Source organism: Hemitrygon akajei, chromosome 4 (genome assembly GCF_048418815.1).
Source record: "Hemitrygon akajei chromosome 4, sHemAka1.3, whole genome shotgun sequence".
Lineage (NCBI taxonomy): Eukaryota > Metazoa > Chordata > Chondrichthyes > Myliobatiformes > Dasyatidae > Hemitrygon > Hemitrygon akajei.
Window position 1 is genome coordinate 90,331,302 of NC_133127.1, and position 22,994 is coordinate 90,354,295.

Consider the following 22,994-nt stretch of genomic DNA (forward strand, 5'->3'; position numbering starts at 1 on the left):
CTCAGGGCTTTTGGTTTGTTTTAAAGTAAATGTAAAAGGTATATCAAACGAACACCAGACTATGGCAAACGATTGCCTTAGACCCATTGGTGAAATTGGAATTGCAACACCGAGAATATCATGTTGGAAACAGGAGCAACTTGTGGCAAGTAACAACCTTGTGTTGATTCATAATGTGTATTTGTGGTTTCCACACTATGTCAGTGCTGCCTGTCTATTGAGGACTGTTGCTTGATTGTGTGGTGTTTGCTTGAGGGCATGTGCCATTGTTTTACTGAAGTGCTGAAATATTCCAGATGCTCACATTTGTTTGAAGGCTGTTTATGCGATCTGGTTTAAGAGCTGTGGATGTGTGGACAGTGTGCTGCCTATGTTTATTGAATCAAGTATTGCGATGCTGCGAGCAAATGAAGTTAATTGCAAGTGGCACAATTAGAAAAATTAATATGAGTGAATCGAAGCAAGGAACTGGAATCAGCAAAACTCACATCGGGACTGACAAAAGTGAAATTAAACACTTCGAAAGTTTTAGAGGGTAGAATTGAAAGTCATCAAAAGGAATATAAAACAAATGTGAACAAAATTGAAGGTTTTAATACCATCAATTAAGGATCTTATTGGAAATAAGAAAAATGCCTTACAAGTACAATTTCGTCTTGTTGATGATTAGTCTCTATGAAGCTGTTGCTAAGCAACATCGCATGCTGATCTCGTTACTTCCCACGGTTGAGCAAGAAAGACAAACCAGTGTTTTTCAAGCATTTGATGCCTTAGTAGTGCACTCATAAAGGGTATGAAATAATGGTTGCCCAAACATGTTCCATTGAAGGTCATGTTGTTGCAACAAGTGAAAATATCTTACTTCTCATCAGACAATGTTTCTCAAATGCCAAGGCATGTTTTTTTGATTACGCATATTGTAGAGAGTGCCAGCAGAGGATATGGAATGTAGCAAAGGGAAAGTCTGGTCTATACCACATCATGGTGCTTTTATCACCCCAGAAAAGGGAAACTTGGTGCTGTATTTGACTGTGGAGTAATTTTTCAAGGAATATCACAATGCTTAGCTTTTACAAGGAATTATAACCAAATTCAGAAAAGAACCATTGGTGATCATGGCAGGTACTGAATCTATGTTTCATCAGGTTAAAGTACCAGCGGAAGATGCTGATTTGCCGAGGTTTATCTGGTGGCCTGATGGTGACTTCAACTAAGATATGGTGGGCTTTAGAATGGTAGTACATCACTTTGGAGCGACTTCGTCACCGACCTGTGTGAATTCCGCTCCTAGAAAATGCACAGAATACAATGAAGAACAGTTCAGCCATGAAACAGTGGAGAAGGTTCTGCACTGCTTCTATGTTAATGATTGCCTTGTGTCAGTGTCCTCTGAAGAAGTGGCATCTCTCTATCATGACCCTGTATCTATTTGTGCTAAGGAAGGTTTTCAACTCACAAAGTGGTTAAGTAACAGACATAGTTCACTACATCAGAGGAGCAAAGAACAAAAGACATGAAAAATTTGGATTTGGATCAAAATATAACTCCAGTGGAGAGAGTACTGTGTGTGCAATGGTGCATTCAATCTGATACTTTCAGATTTAAATCATGATCCAAGATAGACCACTCACCAGAAGGGAAATCCTTTCTACAGTTAGTTTCATTTATGACCGTTTAGGAATCTTGAGTCCAGTGGTGCTAAGTAGTTCCTACAAGATCTATGTAGGAAAGGGATTGACTGGGATGGCACTATACTAACACCAGTTGCTCATGCATGGACAAGCTGCCTGGAGGAATTTTGCCAGCTGGAAGAGCTCGAGGTTGTTAGATGTTTGAAACTTCTGGATTTTGGAGAAGTTGCTGCTGCACAAATACACCACATTAAAGACACAAGTGAAGATGAGTGACTTACCTATTTTTGCACAACATGCTCTCTCAAGTGCACAGTGCTTTTATCTTGGCAAAATCTAGGGTAGCTCCGTTGAGGTCAGTTTCCATTCCTCGTATGAAGCTTATTGCTGCTACAATGGCATGCTCTATACACATTCTGTGGAGGAAGGATTGCACATGGCAGATCTACCTCTGTACAGTTGCTCCAGATGAACCTCTGTTTACACGTGTAGGAGTGGACTACTTTCAACCTTTTGATGTGAAGAGCAGAATGGAGTACAGTGAAGAGATATGGGGTCATATTTACCTGTCTAGCTGTACAAGCTGTTCATATTGAGGTGGCATCTTATTTAGACACAGATTCCATTGTTAATGCACTTGGATGCTTTATAGCAAGACCAGGTTCATGAACTGTGATCTGATAATTCAACAGACTTTGCTGGAGCTGAGTGTGAGTTACAAGAAGGCATTGAGAAGAGGAATCATTCATGGATCAGTGATGTCCTTCTTTAAAAGGGAATTAAGTGGATTGGTTTACAACGAGGAGGAACATGGGAGAGGTTGATTAGATCTGTGCAAAAAGTCCTCAATTCCACCATGAAGGTACAGAATCTTGCTGAAATGTCAATTGTACTTTTTTCTGTAGATGCTGCCTGGCCTGCTGAGTTCCTCCAGCATTTTGTGTGTGTTGTTCGTACTTCCAGCATCTACAGATTTTCTCTTGTTTGTGTTATATTGCTAATTTCGTTCAGTTAGCTTCTTATCACTACAAGATTGCTTGGCTTTGCTGATTTCGTAACAAAGAATCGAAGGTACCTTTTTCAACTTTGGAACATAGTTAATTTAGAAGTGCTTAGTCTTTCCGTGGCTTTGGTTTGTTTAAAGTAACCAATACAAAAGTCTTAACATACGAGTGTTTGATATCTCTGGGCCTGTAGTCTATGGAGTTAAACAGAATGGGGGGGGGGGGGGGGGATTTCATTGAAACTTACTGGATACTGAAAGGCCAGGATAGAGTTGATATGGAGAGAATATTTCCATTAATAGCAGAGTCCAGAATCGTGGGCACTGCCTTATAATGAAGGACATCCCTTTAAAACTGAGATGAGGAAGAATTTCTTCAGGCAGAGGGTGATGAATCTGTGGAATTCACTGCCACAGACTGTTGTGGAGGTCAAGTCAATGGGTGTTTACAAGGTGGAGATCGATGGGCTTGTGACTTGTAAAGGGGTTAACCGTTACAGGGAGAAAGCAAGACATTGGGATTTAAAACAATCCATGAACCCTGAATGGCAGACCAGACCTGATGGGCGAAATCACCTAATTCTGCTCCTATGAATTATGGTCTTATAATTACGAACTGAAATAAATGTACCAAATACCACAAGGAATCTCCCAAATGAATGTGAAGGTCTTAAATCTAAAGAAAATCCTTGCTAGAATGAAGACTATTTTTGGTCCAGTTATTTTTTCATAATTCAGTAACATGTGCTTTAACAGAAGTAATTTTTTTTATATGATGATAAGACACAAGCACAGATTAACCATTCATTCTATCAAGTCTGGTCCACCAATTGAACATGATAGAGTTATTTTCCCTTATCCCCATTCTCCTGTCTTCCCCATAACCTTTGATACCCTTACTAACCAAGAACCTGTCAATTCCGCTTTAAATATTACCAATCACATAGTCTGCACAGCTGTTTATAGCAGGGGTTCCAAATCTAGAGTCCATGGCATAAAAAAGGTTGGGAACCCTGGTCTATCTGCAATGAATTTCACAGATTCACCACACTCTGGCTAAAGAAATTTAGCCTCATCTCTGTTCTAAAGGAACATCCTTGCATTTCAAGGTTGTGCCATCTGGCCCTAGATTTCCACAGTATTGGAAACATCCTCTCCATATCCACTCTACCTAGGCCTTTCAATATTTGATAGGTTTCAAGGAGATTTCCCCTTCATTCTTCTGAAGTCCAGCAAGTATAGGCCCAGAACCATCGAACACTCCTCATACATTTTTATGGTGATGGCACAAGAAACCGTACGTAATGTTACACAATGACACAAAGCTTTCATCCAGAATGTGGATATATACTAAAACCATTTATCTAAAGCACGGCCTCATGTTTAGACATGCAGCAAAGCAAACCAAAAAATACAACAATTAACTGAATATTAAATATAACACAGATATGGTATACTTGTTGCTCCTAATAGCATTATTCACTAGTCATTCCCTCTCCTTGAGTAGTATTGATTTTGCAGATAGTAATAAAACATTTTTGAATAGTATTTAAATACTCCACCAGAGCTCTCAGTCAAGAAAGGTGAATTACATACAACTAGGTGAAGTGCAATAAACAACATTTCACATACCTCTATAGTAAAGTGCTCTCCAAGAGAAGTTGTTCTAAAATACTTTGATCTGGGGGGGAAAAAATATATTGTTAACGTTTTCTTGAAAACTTCATGACATCTCAAAAAGCAAAAGCATAATGACAAATGATCAAGGATACAAGAACAACAGACCTTCTTCTAAGCTTTCAAGGTGATGACACACACTGTATGTTCGAAAGGCAGCAGAATACACGCATTGTATTCTGATTGAAGTCTTTCATTTACCAGGAAATAATTTCAATTGCTTTCTATACAGACCAATAAATTAAAATGGAATCAGTTGGGTGGTAAAATCAAAAATTATATTTTTGACCCTGATATATTTAAGTGTTGTTTTGAAGCCTTTCTTCTTCCCTAGAAAATTTTCTGCATAACTGCCATGATCATTGGAAGGGAACTATTAACATTTTAACACTTCATCATGTTTTTAATATTACTTGTAACTTTACAGTCCTTTTACTGAAGAACAATCACTTCACAGGAGAGCAATGAGGACAGGTAGTGTAGTGGCTAGTGCAACACTTTATGGTGCAGGTGACCCGGGTTCAATTCCCGCCGTTGCCAGTAAGGAGCTTGTACATTCTCCCTGTGACCGCAAGGGCTTCCTCCAGGTGTTCCGGTTTCCTCCTACAGTTCAAAGATGTACCGGCTGATCATTGTAAATTGTCCCATGATCAAGCTAGGATTAAGTTTGGGGGGGGGGGGTTCTGCTGGATGGCGTGGCTCAAAGGGCCTGAATGGCCTATTTCATGCTGTATATTAATAAACAAAGGTGAAAAAATTGGAGTTGAGGAAGAAGACGGAAAGAATAGTGGAGGAAAGGAGTGAAGGTGATAAAATGCAGAGTGCTCAGAATTAATTAGTTATATTTTTCATCTGTTGCTGAACAACTTTCCCTGTAAAAGACCATCTCATTGTTCCTGCAAAACAGCAAATTTGTAATGCATAAGCAAATTGAGAAGTCCCTGTTGTAAATAATATTGAAAATGTTTCATTTTAGGTTTCGCTGCATTGACTTCCTATTCCTTCCATGGAGTAACTTCCTCAATAACTCGGTAGATTCCTCTGTATTTGCCATTATGATACTGTATACATACACACCACCAGTGCTGATCCCAGCCAGATCAGCTGTGTACCTGAGCAGACAAATGAATGACTGGGAAAGGAGGCAGACCAATGATCATTCTTTATTACACGTTATCCCAGCCAAGGCAATACTTATATCACAAGAAGATGGAGGCAATTTTCTCATTGTTACTCTGTATGCAAAACCATGTTCTTTCACCCTCTAACTACTCCCATTCACTCACTGGCCAGACACCATACGGTCACTCAGATTTCAATTTATTAGAAATCCCTGCTTTCAATTTATCAGAGACAGCCACTACTCAATAAATTATCCAAAGGAATTACATTGCATGATCTTGTCTTTGACTCTGCATGATGAGCAGATTTGAATTTGCTCCCCTAATCCCAAATTACCCTCAAATTTAATCTGTGTAAGGCCATTGCTAAAATATTTTAACAACCATTTTGTTAGATAGAATGAGACTTCTCCTCCCCCCCCCCAATAAAAGTATTCTTTTCTTTCACCAAAGGAGAAACCGAAGCTTGGCATCAAGCAGAGTTTAGTAGGGAATTAGATTTAGTCAGTAGTTGCTCAAAATGATTGTTCAGAAGTTTGGAATGCAGCATTAGCATTTTCAAATGTCTGCAAATTGAGAAAGAGGTCAGAGTGGAGGCTGTAAAAAAAAGTTATACAGTGTGCTTGCAAAGAAGCATAACGTTTACTATTTACTTGCGTGAAGTCTGTGATGATTTATTTCGGTATTTGAGATTTAACCTAACTCATATTTGGTAAACTACAAAAGAAATGGTGTAAATTGATTCAGTCAAAACAATATAAACCAAGTATAGTGGATTCTGGTTAATTGGGCCATTGGTGAATCAGGGCAGTTGCTGTTTAAGGACAACTCTTAAAGAACAAAAACAAATTGAGAAAATTGCCAGGATTCACTTCGTCTATTTGGGACATCATGTGACTTAATTGGGGCAAAAGAACATTTTCTAACTAGCGTCAGTTGCATGCACGTTGTGTGGCCTTTAGACACAACACCGTGTTTAGAGTGAACAGTTTTTAAATAACATTACTTGCAAGCTTGCATTCAAGAAGCAGTGATTTTTGTCACTGATAACTGGCGAGTAATAAACAGGAAGACAATTCAGAACTGTTTTGCTCACTGAGGTTTCAAGCACTCAAGCTTGGGGATGCTAGAAACGGCTAGAAGTAAAAATTATGATAAATTACAAAATAAATAGTGCAGAAAAAAGAATTACAAGGTATTGCTTTTGGACTATTCAGGAATCTGATAGTGGGGAAGAAGCTGGAGGGGAGTGTGGGTCTTCAGGTTCCTGTACCTCCTCTTGATGGTAATAACAAGATGCAGGCATGTTGCGAATGGTGAGAGTCCTTAGTGATCACGCTATCTTCTTGAGGCACTGCCTCTTGAGCGAGCCAGGGAACCAGTGAGATTGCATCTATGGTAGCCCTGTTGAGGTGGTGGATGAATTGCAGTAGGTCCAGGCCCTTGCTCAGGGAGGAGTTAATTTGAGTCATGACCAATCTCTTAAATCACTTCTTCGCAGTAGATGTGCTATCAGTTGATAGTCCTTGAAGCACCTCGCTGTGTTCTTCTAGGGCACCAGGATGATTGCTGCCCTTTTGAAGCAGCGAGAGGTTGAAGATGAACTTTAACACTCCAGCCAGTTGGTTGACACAGGTTTTCAGCATCCTGCCAGGTACACCATCAGGGCCTGATGCTTTGCAAGAGTTCACCTTCTTGAAAGATGTTCTTGTGTAGGCCTCCGAGGGTGCTGGATGCTGTAGGGATTGTTCAGAACTGAAGTCCACTGTTACGAACCAGCAGCAATAGATATGGAACTGAGACAAAGTTTATAAACAAACCACGAGGTTTATTAACCTCTGCTCAAAAACATCGAAAAGTAAACGAACGACTAACTTAAATAGAAGTTAACAGTTAGGCGGCAATATCTAACAAACAGTCAAATGTAGAAACTGTTCTTAACACGTTCTCATCCAAGCACAGACTTAAGTGGTAAATTCAAAAGTCCATGTGATTTATACAGTCATTAAGGAGAGACTTCCCTGAAACAACGATTCCTTTGAAGTAACGACGAATCTGCCGATCACAGCTGAGGGATGTCTTGTCTGAAGAAATCACAAAGAAATAAAGTGTCCTAAAGGAACTGACCTTTTGGCCGGAGGGTGGTCACCACACAAACCTTCCCGACAATGCAGGGGTTTAACTCAAATGTGCATGCCACAATTCCCGAACGAAGATTCAAAAAGGTCAATCATTCCCAAGATGCTGAACGACATTAACTTTACCCAATCCTTTTAGCTCAGTTAACACTGGTAATGCCTTCACTCTCTGATACTGGACTGTAAGGTAAAAATAAACGTGCAACAAACAAAACCGGTGGAGCCTCCAAACATCCGACCAGCAACAACAACGCTGCACAAAAATAAAAATGAGAACTGCGTCACAGTGGCGGGCTTTTCTTTTATATCATGCCATCACATGACCATTACATCATCATCTCACTCATGAGACCATTACATCATTCCACTCACAAGACCTTTCTGTGGGCATGTAACACCACAAAGAGAGTCTATCCACTGAACTTAGAGTTTGTGGATCGACTCTCTTTGTGGACCAGTTCAGAACGCTATTCGCTTGCGTTTATTGTTTGCCCGATTGGTTTCTTTTTCTCTACACATTGGGTGCTTGACAGTCTTTTTTAAAAAAATGGGTTTTGTGGGTTTCTTTGTTTCGTGGCTGCCTGCGGACGATGTGCAAAAGCTCCAGCAAGAAAATCCTTCATTACCCGTTACAGCCCTGCTACGTATGTTTTGTGAGACTGCAGATGAATGAGAGCAGAAATGATCAAACCCAGAGATCTAAGTTCTTAATGATAGTGTTTTGCTAGCTGTTAAAATGAATACCTCTATACATAAAATTCAGTGTGCATATGCTGTTGTCACTGGGCAAAAAATTATACTGCACAACTTTGTGCACACTTATCACTGCAAATTAGAGGGAACATTACTCAACCACATTCACCTGCCTTCTCCCTGTAAGCTTTGACACCCTAGCTAATCAAGGAAATATCTAACCAAGAACCCATCAGCCTCCATTTTAAATATATGCAATGACTTAGTCTCCACAGCTGTCTGTGGCAATGAATTCCACAGATTCTCCACCTTCTGGTTAAAGAAATTCTTCCTAACCTTTGTTCTAAAGGGACGTCCTTCTAATCTGAGGCTGCGCTTTCTGGTCCTAGACTTCCTTACATAGGAAACATCCTCTCCACATCCACTCTATCTAGGCCTTTCAACATTCAATAGGTTTCAATGACATATGCTCTCATTTTTCTAAACTCCACTGTGTACCAGCCCAGATGTATCAAATGAACTTCACAGCTTAACCCTTTCGTCCCTAGGATCATTTTCATGAAACTCCTCTGGACACTCTCTGATGCTTGTATATCTTTTTTCAGACAGGAGGCCCATAACTGTTCACAATACTCCTGGCGTGGTCTGACCAATGCCCACTAAAGCCTCAGGATTGGATACTTGCTCCTATATTCTAGTCCTTTCAAAATAAATACCAATATTGTATTTGCCTTCCTTACCACCAACACAACCTGCAAGTTAACCTTTAAGGAATCTGCACAAGGACTGTCAAGTCCCTTTGCTCTTCTGATATGAATTTGCTCCCCATTTAGAAAATAATCTACGCCTTTATTCCTTCTACCCAAGGTCATGACCATACACTTCACTACACTATATTCCATCTGCCACATCTTTGTCCATCTTTCTAATCTGATTCCTTCTGCAGCCTCCCTGCTTCCTCAACACCATCACTGTATTGTCCACAAACTTGGCCTCAAAGCCATCTATTCTGTTATCCATATTACTGACATACGACATAAAAAGAAGTGGTCCTAACACGGTTCCTCTGGAACACCACTAGTCACTGGCAGCCAACCAGAAAAGGATACCTTTATTCCCACACTTTGCCTCCTGCCAGTCAGCCAATCTTCCTTCCATGTTTTCCTGTTGTACCATGGACTCTTATCTCGTTTAGGACCCTCGTGTGCAGCAGGTCTTCCGAAAATCCAAGTAAACAACATCCACTGATTCTCGTCTATCCTGCCTGCTATTTCCTCAAAGAACTCCATCAGATTTGACAGACAAGATATCCCTGTAATGAAACCATGCTGATTTTGGCTAATGTTATCATGTGTCTTCAACTATCCTGAAACACAATCCTCAATAATGGACTCTAACAACTTATCAACCACTGAAGTCAAGCTAACTTGCCTACAATTTCCTTTCTTCTGCTTCCTACCCTCCTTAGGGTAGGAGGCATATGGTGTGACATCAACAATTTTCCAGTCCTCCAGAGTCATTCCAGAATACAGTGATTCTTGAACGATCACGACAACTTCTTTAGCTACCTCCTATAGAACCCTGGGCTGTAGTCCATCTAGTCCAGTTACCTTATCTATCTTCAGACCTTTCAGCTTCTTAAGCACCTAACTAACATCATTCCCTTCTGCTCCCTGATACTCTCCAATACTTCCAGAGTCTTCCACAGTGAAAACCGATGTCAAATACTTACAGACTTCATCCGCCATTTCTTTGTCCTCCATTACTATCTCTCCAGCATCATTTTCCAAACTTATTGTCTTTTTATTTATTTGGGATAGCCTTCCCTTTTATTTTAACTTCACTTTTGTTCAACTTACAATTTAGTTTAGAGGCAAACTTCAACCTATCCGACTGACTGCAATTTTGTCCTATCAATTGCCTGTCCTTCCTCACAGTCTCACTACACCATATACTTAGCCCATCCTCTGCCCTATCACTGGTTCGCATCCCCTTGGTTTAAACCCTCCCCAACAGCTGCCTGCAAGAACATTGGTCCCCCCTCAAGTTAAGGTGCAACCTATACTCTTTCTACAGGTCATACCTTCCTCAGAAGAGATCCCAATATTCCAGAAATCTGAAGCCCTACCCCTGCACCAGCTCCTCAGCCATACATCTGCTAAATAATCCTATTCTACCCCCACTGGCATATGGCACAGACAGCACTACAGGGATTGCTACCCTTGATGTCCTGCTTTTCAGCTTTCTACCCAACTCCCTATATTCTTCTCTCATGAAGTTTAAGAGTGGGGTTCGTGTGCGTCTTTTCCTTGCCTGGGATTGGCGACCCCACAACGGAAGAATGGCTTAGCTACAGGGGAGGCCACAGAGGAGCGTTCATTCCCCCAACGAGGCTCTGACAAACCGAACTCTTCCAGGTTGGAAAACCGGTCGGGTAACTCTTTCATCCCCCCTCTCTCTGTCTAACAAAAGTGCACCAACGCGACACCACAACGACAGCAGCGGGTGGAACTGCAGTGACCGCAAAAAGACTTTTAAATATCCAGTAAACAATATATATCTACATTACCCCTAGACAACGATAGAGCTTATTTCTGATTGATTATTACTATACCTGTGCTTTAGATTGAGTTGTGACGACGTATATGATCTGAATGTTTTGTATTAACCATACGTTTGTGCCCCTTTATAAATAAAAACGTTTGAAAATAGTAGCATCAGGCTTCGGTGGACCCATCTATTTTTGCTGGAAAATTACCCGGTTACTGGGGAACGTAACAGTACTTTCTTAGTCAGAGGGTGGTGAATCTGTGGATTCATTGCGACAGGTGGCTGTGGAAGCCAAATCATTGGGCATATTCAGAGTGAGTTTGTTGAATGCCTACGAGAAGACTTTTTAGAGCAGTTTGTCATTGAGCTTACTAGGGGATCAGATATACTGGATTGCGTGATTAAGGAGCTTAAGGTAAAAGAACCCTTAAGGGGTGGTGATCATAATATGATTGAGTTCAACTTGAAATTTGATAGGGAGAAAGGAAAGTCTGATGTGGCAGTATTTCAGTGGAGTAAAGGAAATTACAGTGGTACGAGAGAGGAGTTGGCCAAAGTAAGTTGGAAGGAGATGCTGGTAGAGATGACAGGAGAGCAGCAATGGTGTGAGTTTCTTGGAAAAATGAGGAAGGTGCAGGATAGATGTATTTCAAAAACAAACAAATATTAAGTGGCAAAATAAAACAACCGTGGCTGACAAGGAAAGTCTAAGCTAATGTAAAAACATAAGAGAGGGCATACAACAAAGCAACAATTAGCGGGATTGGGAAGCTTCTCAAACCCTACACAGAGCAACTAAAAGAATCATTAGGAGGGATAAAATGAACTATGAAAGTAAGCCAGCAAAAAATATCACAGATAACTAAAAGAGATGAGAGTGGATACAAAACCGCTAGAAACTTAGGCTGGAGAAATAATACCAGGAGAAAAGGAGATGGCAGATGAACTAAATGAGCATTTTGTATCAATCTTCACTGTGGAAGACGCTAGCAGTGTGTCACATGTTGAAGGGTGTGAGAGAAGAGAAGTGAGTGCAGTTACTATTACAAGAAAGAAGGTGCTCAAAAAGAAAGACTTAAGGGTATTAAGTCACCCAGGCCAGATGAACTGCATCCTAGGGTTCTGAAAGGGGTAGCGGTAGAGATTATGGAGACATTAGTAATGATCTTTCAAAAATCATTGGACTTTGGTATGGTGGCAGAGGACTGGAAAATTGCAAATGTCACTCCACTCTAAGAAAAGAGGAAGGCAGCAGAAGGGAAGTTATAGACCAGTTAGCCTGACCTCAGTGGTTGGAAAGATGTTGGTGTCAATTGTTAATGATGTTATGCAGTACTTGGTAACACAGGACAAGATAAGATAAAGTCACCATGGTTTCCTTAAAGGGAAATCTTGCCTGATGAACCTGTTGGAATTCTTTGAGGAGATTACAAGTCGGATAGATAAAGAGGATGCAGTGGATGTCGCACATTTGGACTTTCGGAAAGCCTTTGGCAAAGTGCCACAAATGAGGCTGCTTACCAAGTTTAAGTGCTCATGGTATTACAGGACAGTTACTGGCATAGCTAGAGCATTGGCTGATTGGTAGGAAGCACTGAGTGGGAATAAAAGGGTCCTTTTCTGATTGGCTGCCAGTGATTAGTGGTGTTCCGCAAGGGTCAGTGTTGGGACTACTTCTTTTTATGCTGTATATAAATGATTTCGATGATAGAATAGATGGCTTTGTTGGCAAGTTTGTAGATGATACAAAGAATGGTGGAGGGGAAGGTAGTGTTGAGGAAACAGGTAGGCTGCAGAAGGACTTAGATTAGGAGAATGGGCAAGAGGGTGGCAAATGAAATACAATGTTGGAAAATGCATGGTCATGCACTTTGGTAGAAGAAATAAATGTGCAGACTATTTTCTAAATGGGGAGAAAATCCAAAAATCTGAGATGCAAAGTAACTTGAGAGTCCTTGTGCAGAACAATCTAAAGGTTAACTTGCAGATAGAGTCAGATTTGGTGGTGAGGAAGGCAAATGCAGTGTTAACATTCATTTCAAGAGGTCTAGAATACAAGAGCAGGGATGTGATGCTAAAGCTTTATAAGGCACTGGTGAGGCCTCACCTTGAGTATTGTGAACAGTTTTGGGCACCTCACCTAACAAAAGATGTGCTGGCATTGGAAAGGGTTCCAAGGAGGTTCACAAGGATGATTCCGGGAATTAAAAGGTTACCATATGAGGAACGTTTGATAGCTCTGGGTCTGTACTCACAGGAACTTAGAAGGATGAGGTGGCATCTCATTCAAACTTTTCGAATGTTAAAAGGCTGAGACACAGTAAATGTAGAAATGATGTTTCCCATGGTGGGGGAATCTAGGCCAAGAGGACACAGCCTCAGGATAGAGGGGCATCCATTTAAAACACCTCACCTCATCCATTTAAAACAGAGAGGGGAGACATTTCTTTATCCAGAGGGTGATGAATTTGTCAAATTTATTACCACAGGCAGCAGTGGAGGACGTCGTTTTTAAGGCAGAGTTTGAGAGGCTCTTGATTGGATTTGACATCAAAGGTTATGGGGAGAAGGCTGGGGAGTGGGGCTGAGGAGGGGAAAAGGATCAGCTATGATTGAATAGCAGAGCAGACTAAATGGGCTAAATGGCCTAATTCTGCTCCTATGTCTCAGGGTTTTAAAGTAGAGCTTGATGGGCTGTTGATCTTATATATTAAATATTGCACAGTTCCCCAAAATGTTGGCATTCACCTGTCGTTACTGAGACCTCCCCAACAATCTCTTGTCAAAATCTACTTTGCTGTAATTCTGGGTGGTGAAGAGTGTGGGGTTGAGGTGCAGAAGCAGTGTGATCTGTGGCTTCATGGGCAAAGAACTTTGGGCCCCATTATTCCCTAGATTAGCGAAGTTGTGCTGAATTCCAGGGAGGATTGTCCAGCGATTCCCCAAATATATCCATTAATTCAGTACCAACATTATCATTCAACTGGAAGAGGATTTACTTTACAGTATACACCTTTAAGAGCTGCCCACGGAAACTGCCATAATTGGGTATAGATCGACAGAGAACTCTGCTCCAAAACCAACACCAGGTCACACCAGTAAACCACTGTTCAGTGAATGATAAATTATTTTTATCTTTTACTGTTTTCAAACATGAGCAAAGGGTAATAAGCGATTTCTTGGTAAAGATAGGTTACTTTCCCAAGGAGGTTACACACAGGAGAACAAGTAAAACATTCTGCCTTAACATTAGGAATAAAAGATCATTACATGGATTCATCTGCAATCTGCAACATTCATCTGCCAGCACGCCCAGTACTGGAGATGAATGCTAGCTCATAAATAATAATAAAAATTTCAAGAGCTACCCTGTAACCATGTTATACTTGAGAGTTTACAATGGTCATTGCCAATTAGTTCTTTTTAAAATTAGTTTCAAAGACTTCTGTGTAATCATTATAATCTTTATTCACAGAAATTAGAGGTACAGACATGTTATCAGAGTAGAGAGTGTGATCCTAGAAAATGGACCCTATTGAAATTTCCCAATGCAAAGTGGCATCATTAAGAAATCTGAATTGTGAAAAAGATAAATTGTGTTGAATTAATTATTACTTTTCAAAAAACAAATTATGAGAGAACATTCCATATCTCAAAATGTTTATAGTGGTTTCCTTATTGTTTCAGGGTGAATTTCAGTAACCCAAACACCTGCAATGTGGGGTCAGTTGTACACTGAAAACAGAAGAGATCACACCAGACTGGAACAAAAAGTGAGTTTTATTAAACAGCTCAATTATTTAAAATTTATTATTACATTTTACGAGATATTATTGAAGGAATGTGTCTAAACTTTGATGTTATGTACATACTGCAAGGGTTCTGTTATCCTTGTCTCAGGAGCCACTGTTTTTATACCTCTGTGGGACAGCTGCAGCTTTTCCTTGGGGCCAAATCAGAGGTCGCTGCTGCACAGTATATCATTTCCATTCCAACTTTTTGAAAGAACAATCCAGCTACTTCAATCCCCCAACCCTCTCCACAGCCCTGAATATCAGGGTCATAGAGCAAAGAAACAAGCCCTTCGGCCCATCCAACCCATACTGAACTGTTATTCCACCTAGTCCCATCAACCTGCTCCTGGACCATAGCCCTGTCCACCACTTCCACTGGCAGCTTATTTCACAATCACACCACTTGGTGCGAAGTTTCACTGAAATATTTCACCCTTAACCTAGACTTCTAGTTCTAGTCTCACTTCAGTTGAAAAAGCCTGCACTTACCCTATCTATTTTTCTCATAGTTTTGTGTATTTTGTATAATTCTTCCCTTTCACATAGTTACTTAACTCGCTTTTTAATATAACAACTGAAATTGCTCAACCACAACCTTGCAATGCATTGCATCCCTGACCACTTGCTGCTTAAGTTGATTTTGCTCATGTTATTCTTGGCCATTCTGTCAATCATTTTTAATTCCAGTGCCACATCTTGGTCCTTCCAGCAATGCTCCCCCCTGCCCTACTTCCTGCTAACCACATGGGCAATCTGTAAACTTCTTCATGCAACAAAAAGCAGGGAGTCCAACAGATGTTTGAAATGACCCACCACCTTGAATTTCCAGGGGAAAATGAGCAAGCAGAAGTCAAAAATATTTGCTGTATATTTCCAACAGTCAAGCTAAAGAGACTTTAAATATGTTTCGAGGTCACTTAGTAATAGGCCTTTCAAGAACCACTTCCCATGAAAGTTCAAAGTATTTCATTAAAACCTGAAACTAAAATTAGTGAATTTAATTAGAATGTACATCTGTTGCTGTCAATGCCAGCCTGCCAATAGTTATATTATCAGATTTTCTCAGGTGTATGCGGGGTACATTGGAGTACAGAATGTAATTATAACAGAGCACAACTTCCTTGACCAAGCCTTCTTTTAAGGATATACGTGAAAATTATAGAAATGTCCTGTGCTATTTGAGTTTTGGTAAACTTAGAAAAGGAAGCAATTAAGCATTTGATTACCTGTGAATGTCAAACAAGAGAAAATCTGCAGATGCTGGAAATTCAAGCAACACATATACAACTCAGCAGGCCAGGCAGCATCTATGGATAAGAGTACAATCAATGTTTTGGACCACTGAAGGGCATCCTGCTGAAAGGTTTCAGCCTGAAATGTCGACTGTACTTTTCTCCATAGATGCTGCCTGGCCTGCTGAATTCAGCCAAACCCACAGCAAGCAGATCATTAATTGCACCAACATTAAAGAGGTTAGTTGGCAATTTAGTGGCCTTCACACACCAAATCTGATGTAAGCAACCAAGAGGCCTATTGAACATAAAGAGATTGTGAATTGAAGGAGACAAAGTAAGTGTTCACATGATGTATTTGTGAGGTTCAATTATCTGTTTTCTTCTCTGCAACCCTGTGGACTAGTTGTCAAGGTTTACAAACCAACATGTTAAAATGACATCCTGACCAGAAGCTGTGGATTTGCAAGTCAGGCTTCTCGTCATCATAATATTTAACTTTAAAAACAATGAACTGGTTCACTAATTGACAAAATCATAGGTTTAAACCGAATAGGAAAAAGATGGTCATGTACAAAAAAGTACACTTAAATGCAGTGAACTAATTATGGACCTATAGTCTATTGAAATTGTACCAAAACAAAAGTTCAGCTGTCACAAGGCAAACAAGAAAGCAGTTAGTGACTAATTATTGCATTTTCAGGAGGCAAACAAAATTTGCAGTTTGTGGCTAAGGGTTAATTAAAACTGTGGCTGCAAGGTCATGCACAAAAAAAGAGAACAGAGAACAAAGTAGCTAGGGAGACAGCTTCTGTTAGCCAGAGGAGATACACAACTTAAAGGACGGCCTTTCAGCCACCATGACACACCAAGGTGGTGATCAGTCAGCAGAAAATACACATAGTCTGATCAGTGGATTGACCAGTGAGACGGCTGTGAATGCCTGTTAATAAATTTGTGAGAGTTTTCTGAAGTTATGTCAGAATTGTTGCTAAACTACCGTAATCTCTCAAGTTAAATTGATCACAGAATAAGAAACCCTAGGATGTCATCATTAACTAAATCCCGAGTTGGACACTAACCCCGCACACAGGTAAACAGTTGATGGCTGTGGTAGATCTTAATTACTGGCATCATTCGAGCACGTCATCAGTATAATTTTAACCTTGCTCTTCCAAGCTCTGAAGAGGAGAAATCACTGCAATGTCACAAATCATACAAGAGAAAGTCTGCAAAAGCTGGAAATCCAAAACAACACACACAAAATGCTGGAGGAACTCAGCAGGTCAGGCAGCACCCATGGAAATGAATAGATGGTCGACATTTTGGGCTGAGACCCTTCTTCAGCACAGTCCTGAAGAAGAGACTGGGCTGAAACATTGACTGTTTATTCATTTCAAGAAAGGGAGTAGAGATAGCCTAGGAAATTATAGACCAGTGAGTCTTACTTCAGTGGTTGACAAGTTGTTGGAGAAGATCCTGAGAGGCAGGATTTATGAGCATTTGGAGAGACATAATCTGATTAGGGATAGTCAGCATGGCTTTGTCAAGAGCAGGTCGTGTCTTACAAATTTTTGAGGATGTGACGAAACACACTGATGAAGGTAGAGCAGTGGATGTAGTGTATATGGATTTCAGTAAAGCATCTGATAAGGTTCCCAGTGCAAGACTCATTGAGAAAGTAAGGAGGCATGGGATGCAAGGACACCTTGCTTTGTGGCTGTAGATAGTTTGTGTTCTGCAGTGAGGACTGTGACAATGGTGTTCTGCAGGGATCTGTTATGGGACCCATCCTCCTTGTGAATTTTATAATGAAAATAATGGGGAAATAGAAGGGTGGGTTTGTAAGTTTGTTGATGACGCAAAAGTTGGGGGTGTTGTGGATAGTCTGGAGGGTTGTCAGAGGTTACAGTGGGACATTGATAGGATGCAGAACTGGGCTTAGAAGTGGCAGATGGAGTTCAACCCAGATAAGTGTCAAGTGGTTCATTTCGGTAGGTCAAATTGAAGACAGAATATAATATTAATGGTAAGACTTTTGGCAGTGTGGAGTATCAACAAGACCTTGGGGTCTGTGTCCAGAGGACACTCAAAGCTGATGTACAGGTTGACAGTGTTGTTAAGAAGGTGTATCGTGTGATGGCCTTCATCAACCATGGGATTGATTTCAAGAGCTGTGAGGTAATGTTAAAGTTATAGAAGACCTTAGTTAGAGCCCACTTGGAGTACTGTGTTCAGTTCTTCCTCATTACAGGAAGGATGGGGATACTATAGAGAGAGTGCAGAGGAGATTTACAACAAGGAGGTTGCCTGGATTGGAGGGTGTACCTTATGAGAATAGGTTGAGTGAACTTGGCCTTTTCTCCTTGGAATAACGGAGGATGAGAGGATGAGATCAGAGTTAAGTTTTTCCCACACAGAGTGGTGGGTGCGTGGAATGCCCTGCCAGCGACGGTAGTAGAGACTGTTACAATAGGGTCTTTTAAGAGACTCTTAGATAGGTACATGGAGCTTAGAAAAATAGAGGGCTATGCAGTAGGGAAATTCTAGGCTGTTTCTAGAGTAGGTTACATGGTCAGCACAACGTTGTGGATGCTAACTGACCCGCTGAGTTACTCCAGTATTTTGTGTGTGTTGCTTTGCAATGTCACAAATGGTGCTAATTGGTATGCAATGGGCAATGCAATTGTTCTGTTTGTGGACTCCCAGAAGATGCTTGATTAATTACTATTTACTGGGTTTGTTGCAGAACTGGAAGTTTACAAAAAAATATTGTAACCAAACAGATACAACACTAACCTAGGAACTGAAAGCACCAAACATTGACTAATGTCTATTTTTTTAGACTGAAGTAGGTCATGGAGTTCCTCAAGTTACTACTAGAATAATCGCCTTAGGTTTGGAGATGGGATGGGTGGGAAGGAGGGGACAAGGCGGCACACTGCATTATTAAAAAATTTGCAAGTGACACAAAGCTTGGAAGTAACATTACTAAGAGGAAGATAGGAAGAGATCTCAAAGGTACATCGACAGATGAAATACACGGCAGAAAGGTCTGGCGCGAAGAAAGAAATATTTTCTAATTGTGCAAATTTTAAACTGGGTGTAATTAGACACTAGGATCTTCTGTAGGGGCTGAAGAGAACGGAGTTTACACATATTTTAGTGAATAGCAGAAAAAGTGAACAGAGTAGTTAAACATAGAATTTTACATTTTATAAAGTGAAGCAAAGTATCAAAATCATACTAAACCTATACAACTGACAAGTGTGATCCTGCTGGGAATTATTGCACAAGAGCAATTTTAATTGAAAGGGTAAGATATACACCAGTCCTCACTGAGGGATCAAAAGTGGAAAGGGTGAGCAATTTCAAGTTCCTGGGTGTCAACATCTTTGAGGATCTAACCTGGGCCTAACATATTGATGCAGTTACAAAGTAGGCATGGCAGTGGCTATATTCCATTAGGAGATTGAGCAGAATGGGATGCCATCAAAGACACTTGCAAATTTCTACAGATGTACCGTGGAGAACATTCTAACTGGCTGCATCACCATCTGGGATGGGGGAGGGAATGACTATATAAGAACAAAAAAAAAGCTGCAGAAAGATGCAAACTCAGTCAGTTCCATCATGGACATCAGCCTCCATAGCATCCAGGACATTTTCAATAAAAAAGGCAGCATCCATCATTAAGGACCCCCATCATTTAAGATGTGGTCTCTTGTCATTGCTACCATCAGGGAAGATGAACAGGAGCCTGAAGGCACACACTCAATGATTTAGGAATAGCTTCTTCCCCTCTATCATCTGATTTTTGAATGGACATTGAACCCATGAACATTACCTCACTACTTTTTTTTGCACTACTTATTTAACTTAACTATTTAATGTACATATACTTACTGTAATTCACAGTCTTTATTATGTATTGCAATGTACTGCTGCATCAAAAACAACACATTTTACGATGTATGCCAGTGATATGAAACCTGATTCTGAACAACAAGTAGCTTTAATAGCAAACATGGCACTATATGGTTCAAAAGTTGTATGTACATTACTGCTTAGGTGATTCAAAGTTGCAAGACTCATATTTAGTAATTCACTCAAATCATTCTTGCTGGTTATGACAAGTAATCATGATATTTGCCCTATGATTTTATCAAGCTAGGACAAGATGCATGAAATCAGCACCACTCTGATCAATTAAGCTGTGATTCAGCATAAGCTGGCTTAAAAAGGCAAACGCCACAGAAATTGGAAACTAATGTCACACCTGAATCAAAAATGGTGTTGAACTGAGGAAATTGTTGGAAAAAAAAGGAAAGACGAAGTATCATCTTCCTCACTCTCATCAGGGAAAAAAATCCCTAATCAAAAGAGTTGACATGCCATTCAATCACATCATAGCAATGACCAGGGATGAAAGTAAAATACCTTTTACAGTCAGGAACTCCAAGACAGCAAAACAATTTTTACTTTTAGATCCCAGTAAAATGTAGGGTTCCAATAATATAATATGCACAACACTTAACACAAAATTCATTTTATGCCATCATGTAGCCTTGTGTGACCTTTCTCTGAAAGGATAGAAGCAGAAAAAGTTTATCATTCTCTTTAGGTTTATCTTCATGTCTCATCCAAATCAATAATAAATCATGAATCTGTCAGAATCACTCTTGGAGGATATGCTGGAAGCTGCTTTCACATTGTTTGCAAGAACACTACCAATGCACCACAAGTTAGTTGAACATTAACTTTCCGATGCTATTAATGATAGGCATTAATTATTTCACTCACAACACCTTAATGAATTTTTAAACATCAGTGAACAAACACTCACTTAAAAGGCACTGATCTGGATTAAAATCACAAACTAAAAAATATAAAAGAAAATAAACAGCTGCTGCTCCTCCTAAAATTTGTCAGGGGAATATACTGTTGGGCAGAAGCAGAACGTAATTTTAAACAGTCTCGTTAAATAATTGAAACATCCAGAGAATGTGAGGAGAAACACTTCATTACGGAATTAGTGAAGCTATAACGTTACTGACATTTGCTACTGTTATTACATAAATATAAGGAAGATCAGAAAACCCAAGGTGGTGAAACTGGTTATTGACAGTAGACCACTGGGCCAAGGCTCGTGATACAAAGCATTCATTGGCAATTCGTTTCACACAATGCTGTATTTTTTGTTTCCATTGTTCATAACAGAAAGTCAGGCTTCTGATTTACCACTAAATGCTGGCATAATCCTGATGAAAGGTCTCTACCCAAAGCATCAATTGTCCTTCACAGATGCTGCCTGACTCACTGAATTTCTTCATTGCCTTTGTGTTGGTGCAGATTTCCAACATCCGCATCTCATGTCTCAATTTCATGTCCCTAAAGCTTTTCAATACTCAGAGCCAAGTGTTAAGAATTAATTGGAAATTCATGCATATTGCTGTAAATTATCTACAATAATTGAATTGAATTGACTTTATTTTTTACACTTTCCACATACATGAGGGAGTAAAAATATTTACGTTACGGCTCTGTCTATATGTGCAATTTATAGTAATTTGTAATAAATAGTATGTACAACAGAACAGTCAATATAACTTAGAAATACAATTGTATCAGCATGAATTCATCAGTCCGATGGCCTGGTGGAAGAAGCTGTCCCTGAGCTTGTTGGTCCTGGCTTTAATGCTGCGGTACTATTTCCCAGATGGTAGCAGCTGGAACAGTTTGTGGTGGGGGTGACTCAGGTTGCCAATGATCCTTCAGGCCCCTTTTAAGCACCTGTCCTGTAAATGTCCTGAATCATGGGAAGTTCACATCCACAGATGCACTGGGCTGTCCGCACCACTCTCTGCAGAGTCCTGCGATTGAGTGAAGTACAGTTCCAGATGCAGTCAGTCAGGATGCTCTCAATTGTGCCCCTGTAGAAAGTCCTTAGGATTTGGGGAATCTTGCCAAATCATGCCAAACTTCTTTAACCGCCTGAGGTGAAAGAGGCACTGCTGTGCTTTTTTCACTGCACAGCCGGTATGTACAGACACGTGAGATCCTCGGTGATGTGTATGCTAAGGAACTTGAAGCTGTTCACCCTCTCAACCCTGGATTCATTGATGTCAATAGGGGTTAGCCTATTTCCATTCCTCCTGTAATCCACAACCAGCTCCTTTGTTTTTGTGACATTGAGGGAAAGGTTGTTCTCTTGGCACCAGTGTGTAAGGGTGATGGGTGATGACTTCCTCTCTGTGGGCTGTTTCGTTATTATTTGAGGTAAGGCCAATCAATGTAGTATCGTTAGCAAATTTAATTAGCAGATTGGAGCTGTGGGTGGCGACACAGTCATAGGTATACAGAAAGTAAAGGAGGGGGTTTAGGACACAGCCCTGAGGGACTCCTGTGTTGAGCGTCAGAGGGGCAGAGGAGGGAGCCCACTCTTACTACCTGCTGGTGATCGAACAGGAAGTCCAGATCCAGCTGCACAAGACAGGGTGAAGGCGGAGGTTTCTCAGCTTCTTGTCAAGCTTGGAGGGAATTATGATGTTGAATGCTGACCTGTAGTCCAAGGGCAACATTTTCACATAAGCATCCTTCTTCTCCAGATGTGTAAGGTCAGTGCGTAGAGCTGCGGCTATTGCGTCATCTGTTGTGTTGTGTCAGTAGGCAAACTGTAGGGGGTCCAGTATGGGTCAGTCCTTGACCAGCCTCTCAAAGCATTTGCTTACTATTGAGGTGAGTGTGACAGGACGCCGGTTGTTCAGATATGTTACCTTGGGCTTTTTAGGTACAGGAACAATGGTTGTTTTTAGAAAAAAGTAAATTTTAATTAAGGACAAGAGAATATAGGTGGTAGACTTGAATTCAGGCACCAGAATGAAATATTATCTGAGTAGCATGATTGAGTAGCAGCTTAATAGATTCCCACATAAAATAGTGCAAGCTGAGGTTCTTTGCCTTCCATCACAACATGATAGAGGGGACATGAGTGATATTTATCTTTCTACAAATGGCACTCAGTGCCATCATTCTAGTCGAGCTTGGGAATGCAGACATTTTTCCAACATAACATGTTGAAGCAAAAGAAATGAAAAAACACTTTTAAAAAATAGACCAATTTTTTATTTTAAAGTGAATGATGCACTGAATTTT

At 40.4% G+C, this 22,994-nt stretch overlaps 1 protein-coding gene across 2 annotated transcripts in view; it reads right to left on the reverse strand.

The window, feature by feature from the left end:
• ap1ar (adaptor related protein complex 1 associated regulatory protein) overlaps nucleotides 1-22,994 on the reverse strand; it is a 98,372-nt gene that overhangs the window by 45,728 nt on the left and 29,650 nt on the right. For both annotated transcript variants that reach the window (XM_073043047.1, XM_073043046.1), the window contains exon 2: nucleotides 4,267-4,315. In XM_073043047.1, coding sequence (XP_072899148.1) covers nucleotides 4,267-4,315 — 49 coding nt within the window. The remainder of the gene's footprint in view (nucleotides 1-4,266; nucleotides 4,316-22,994) is intronic.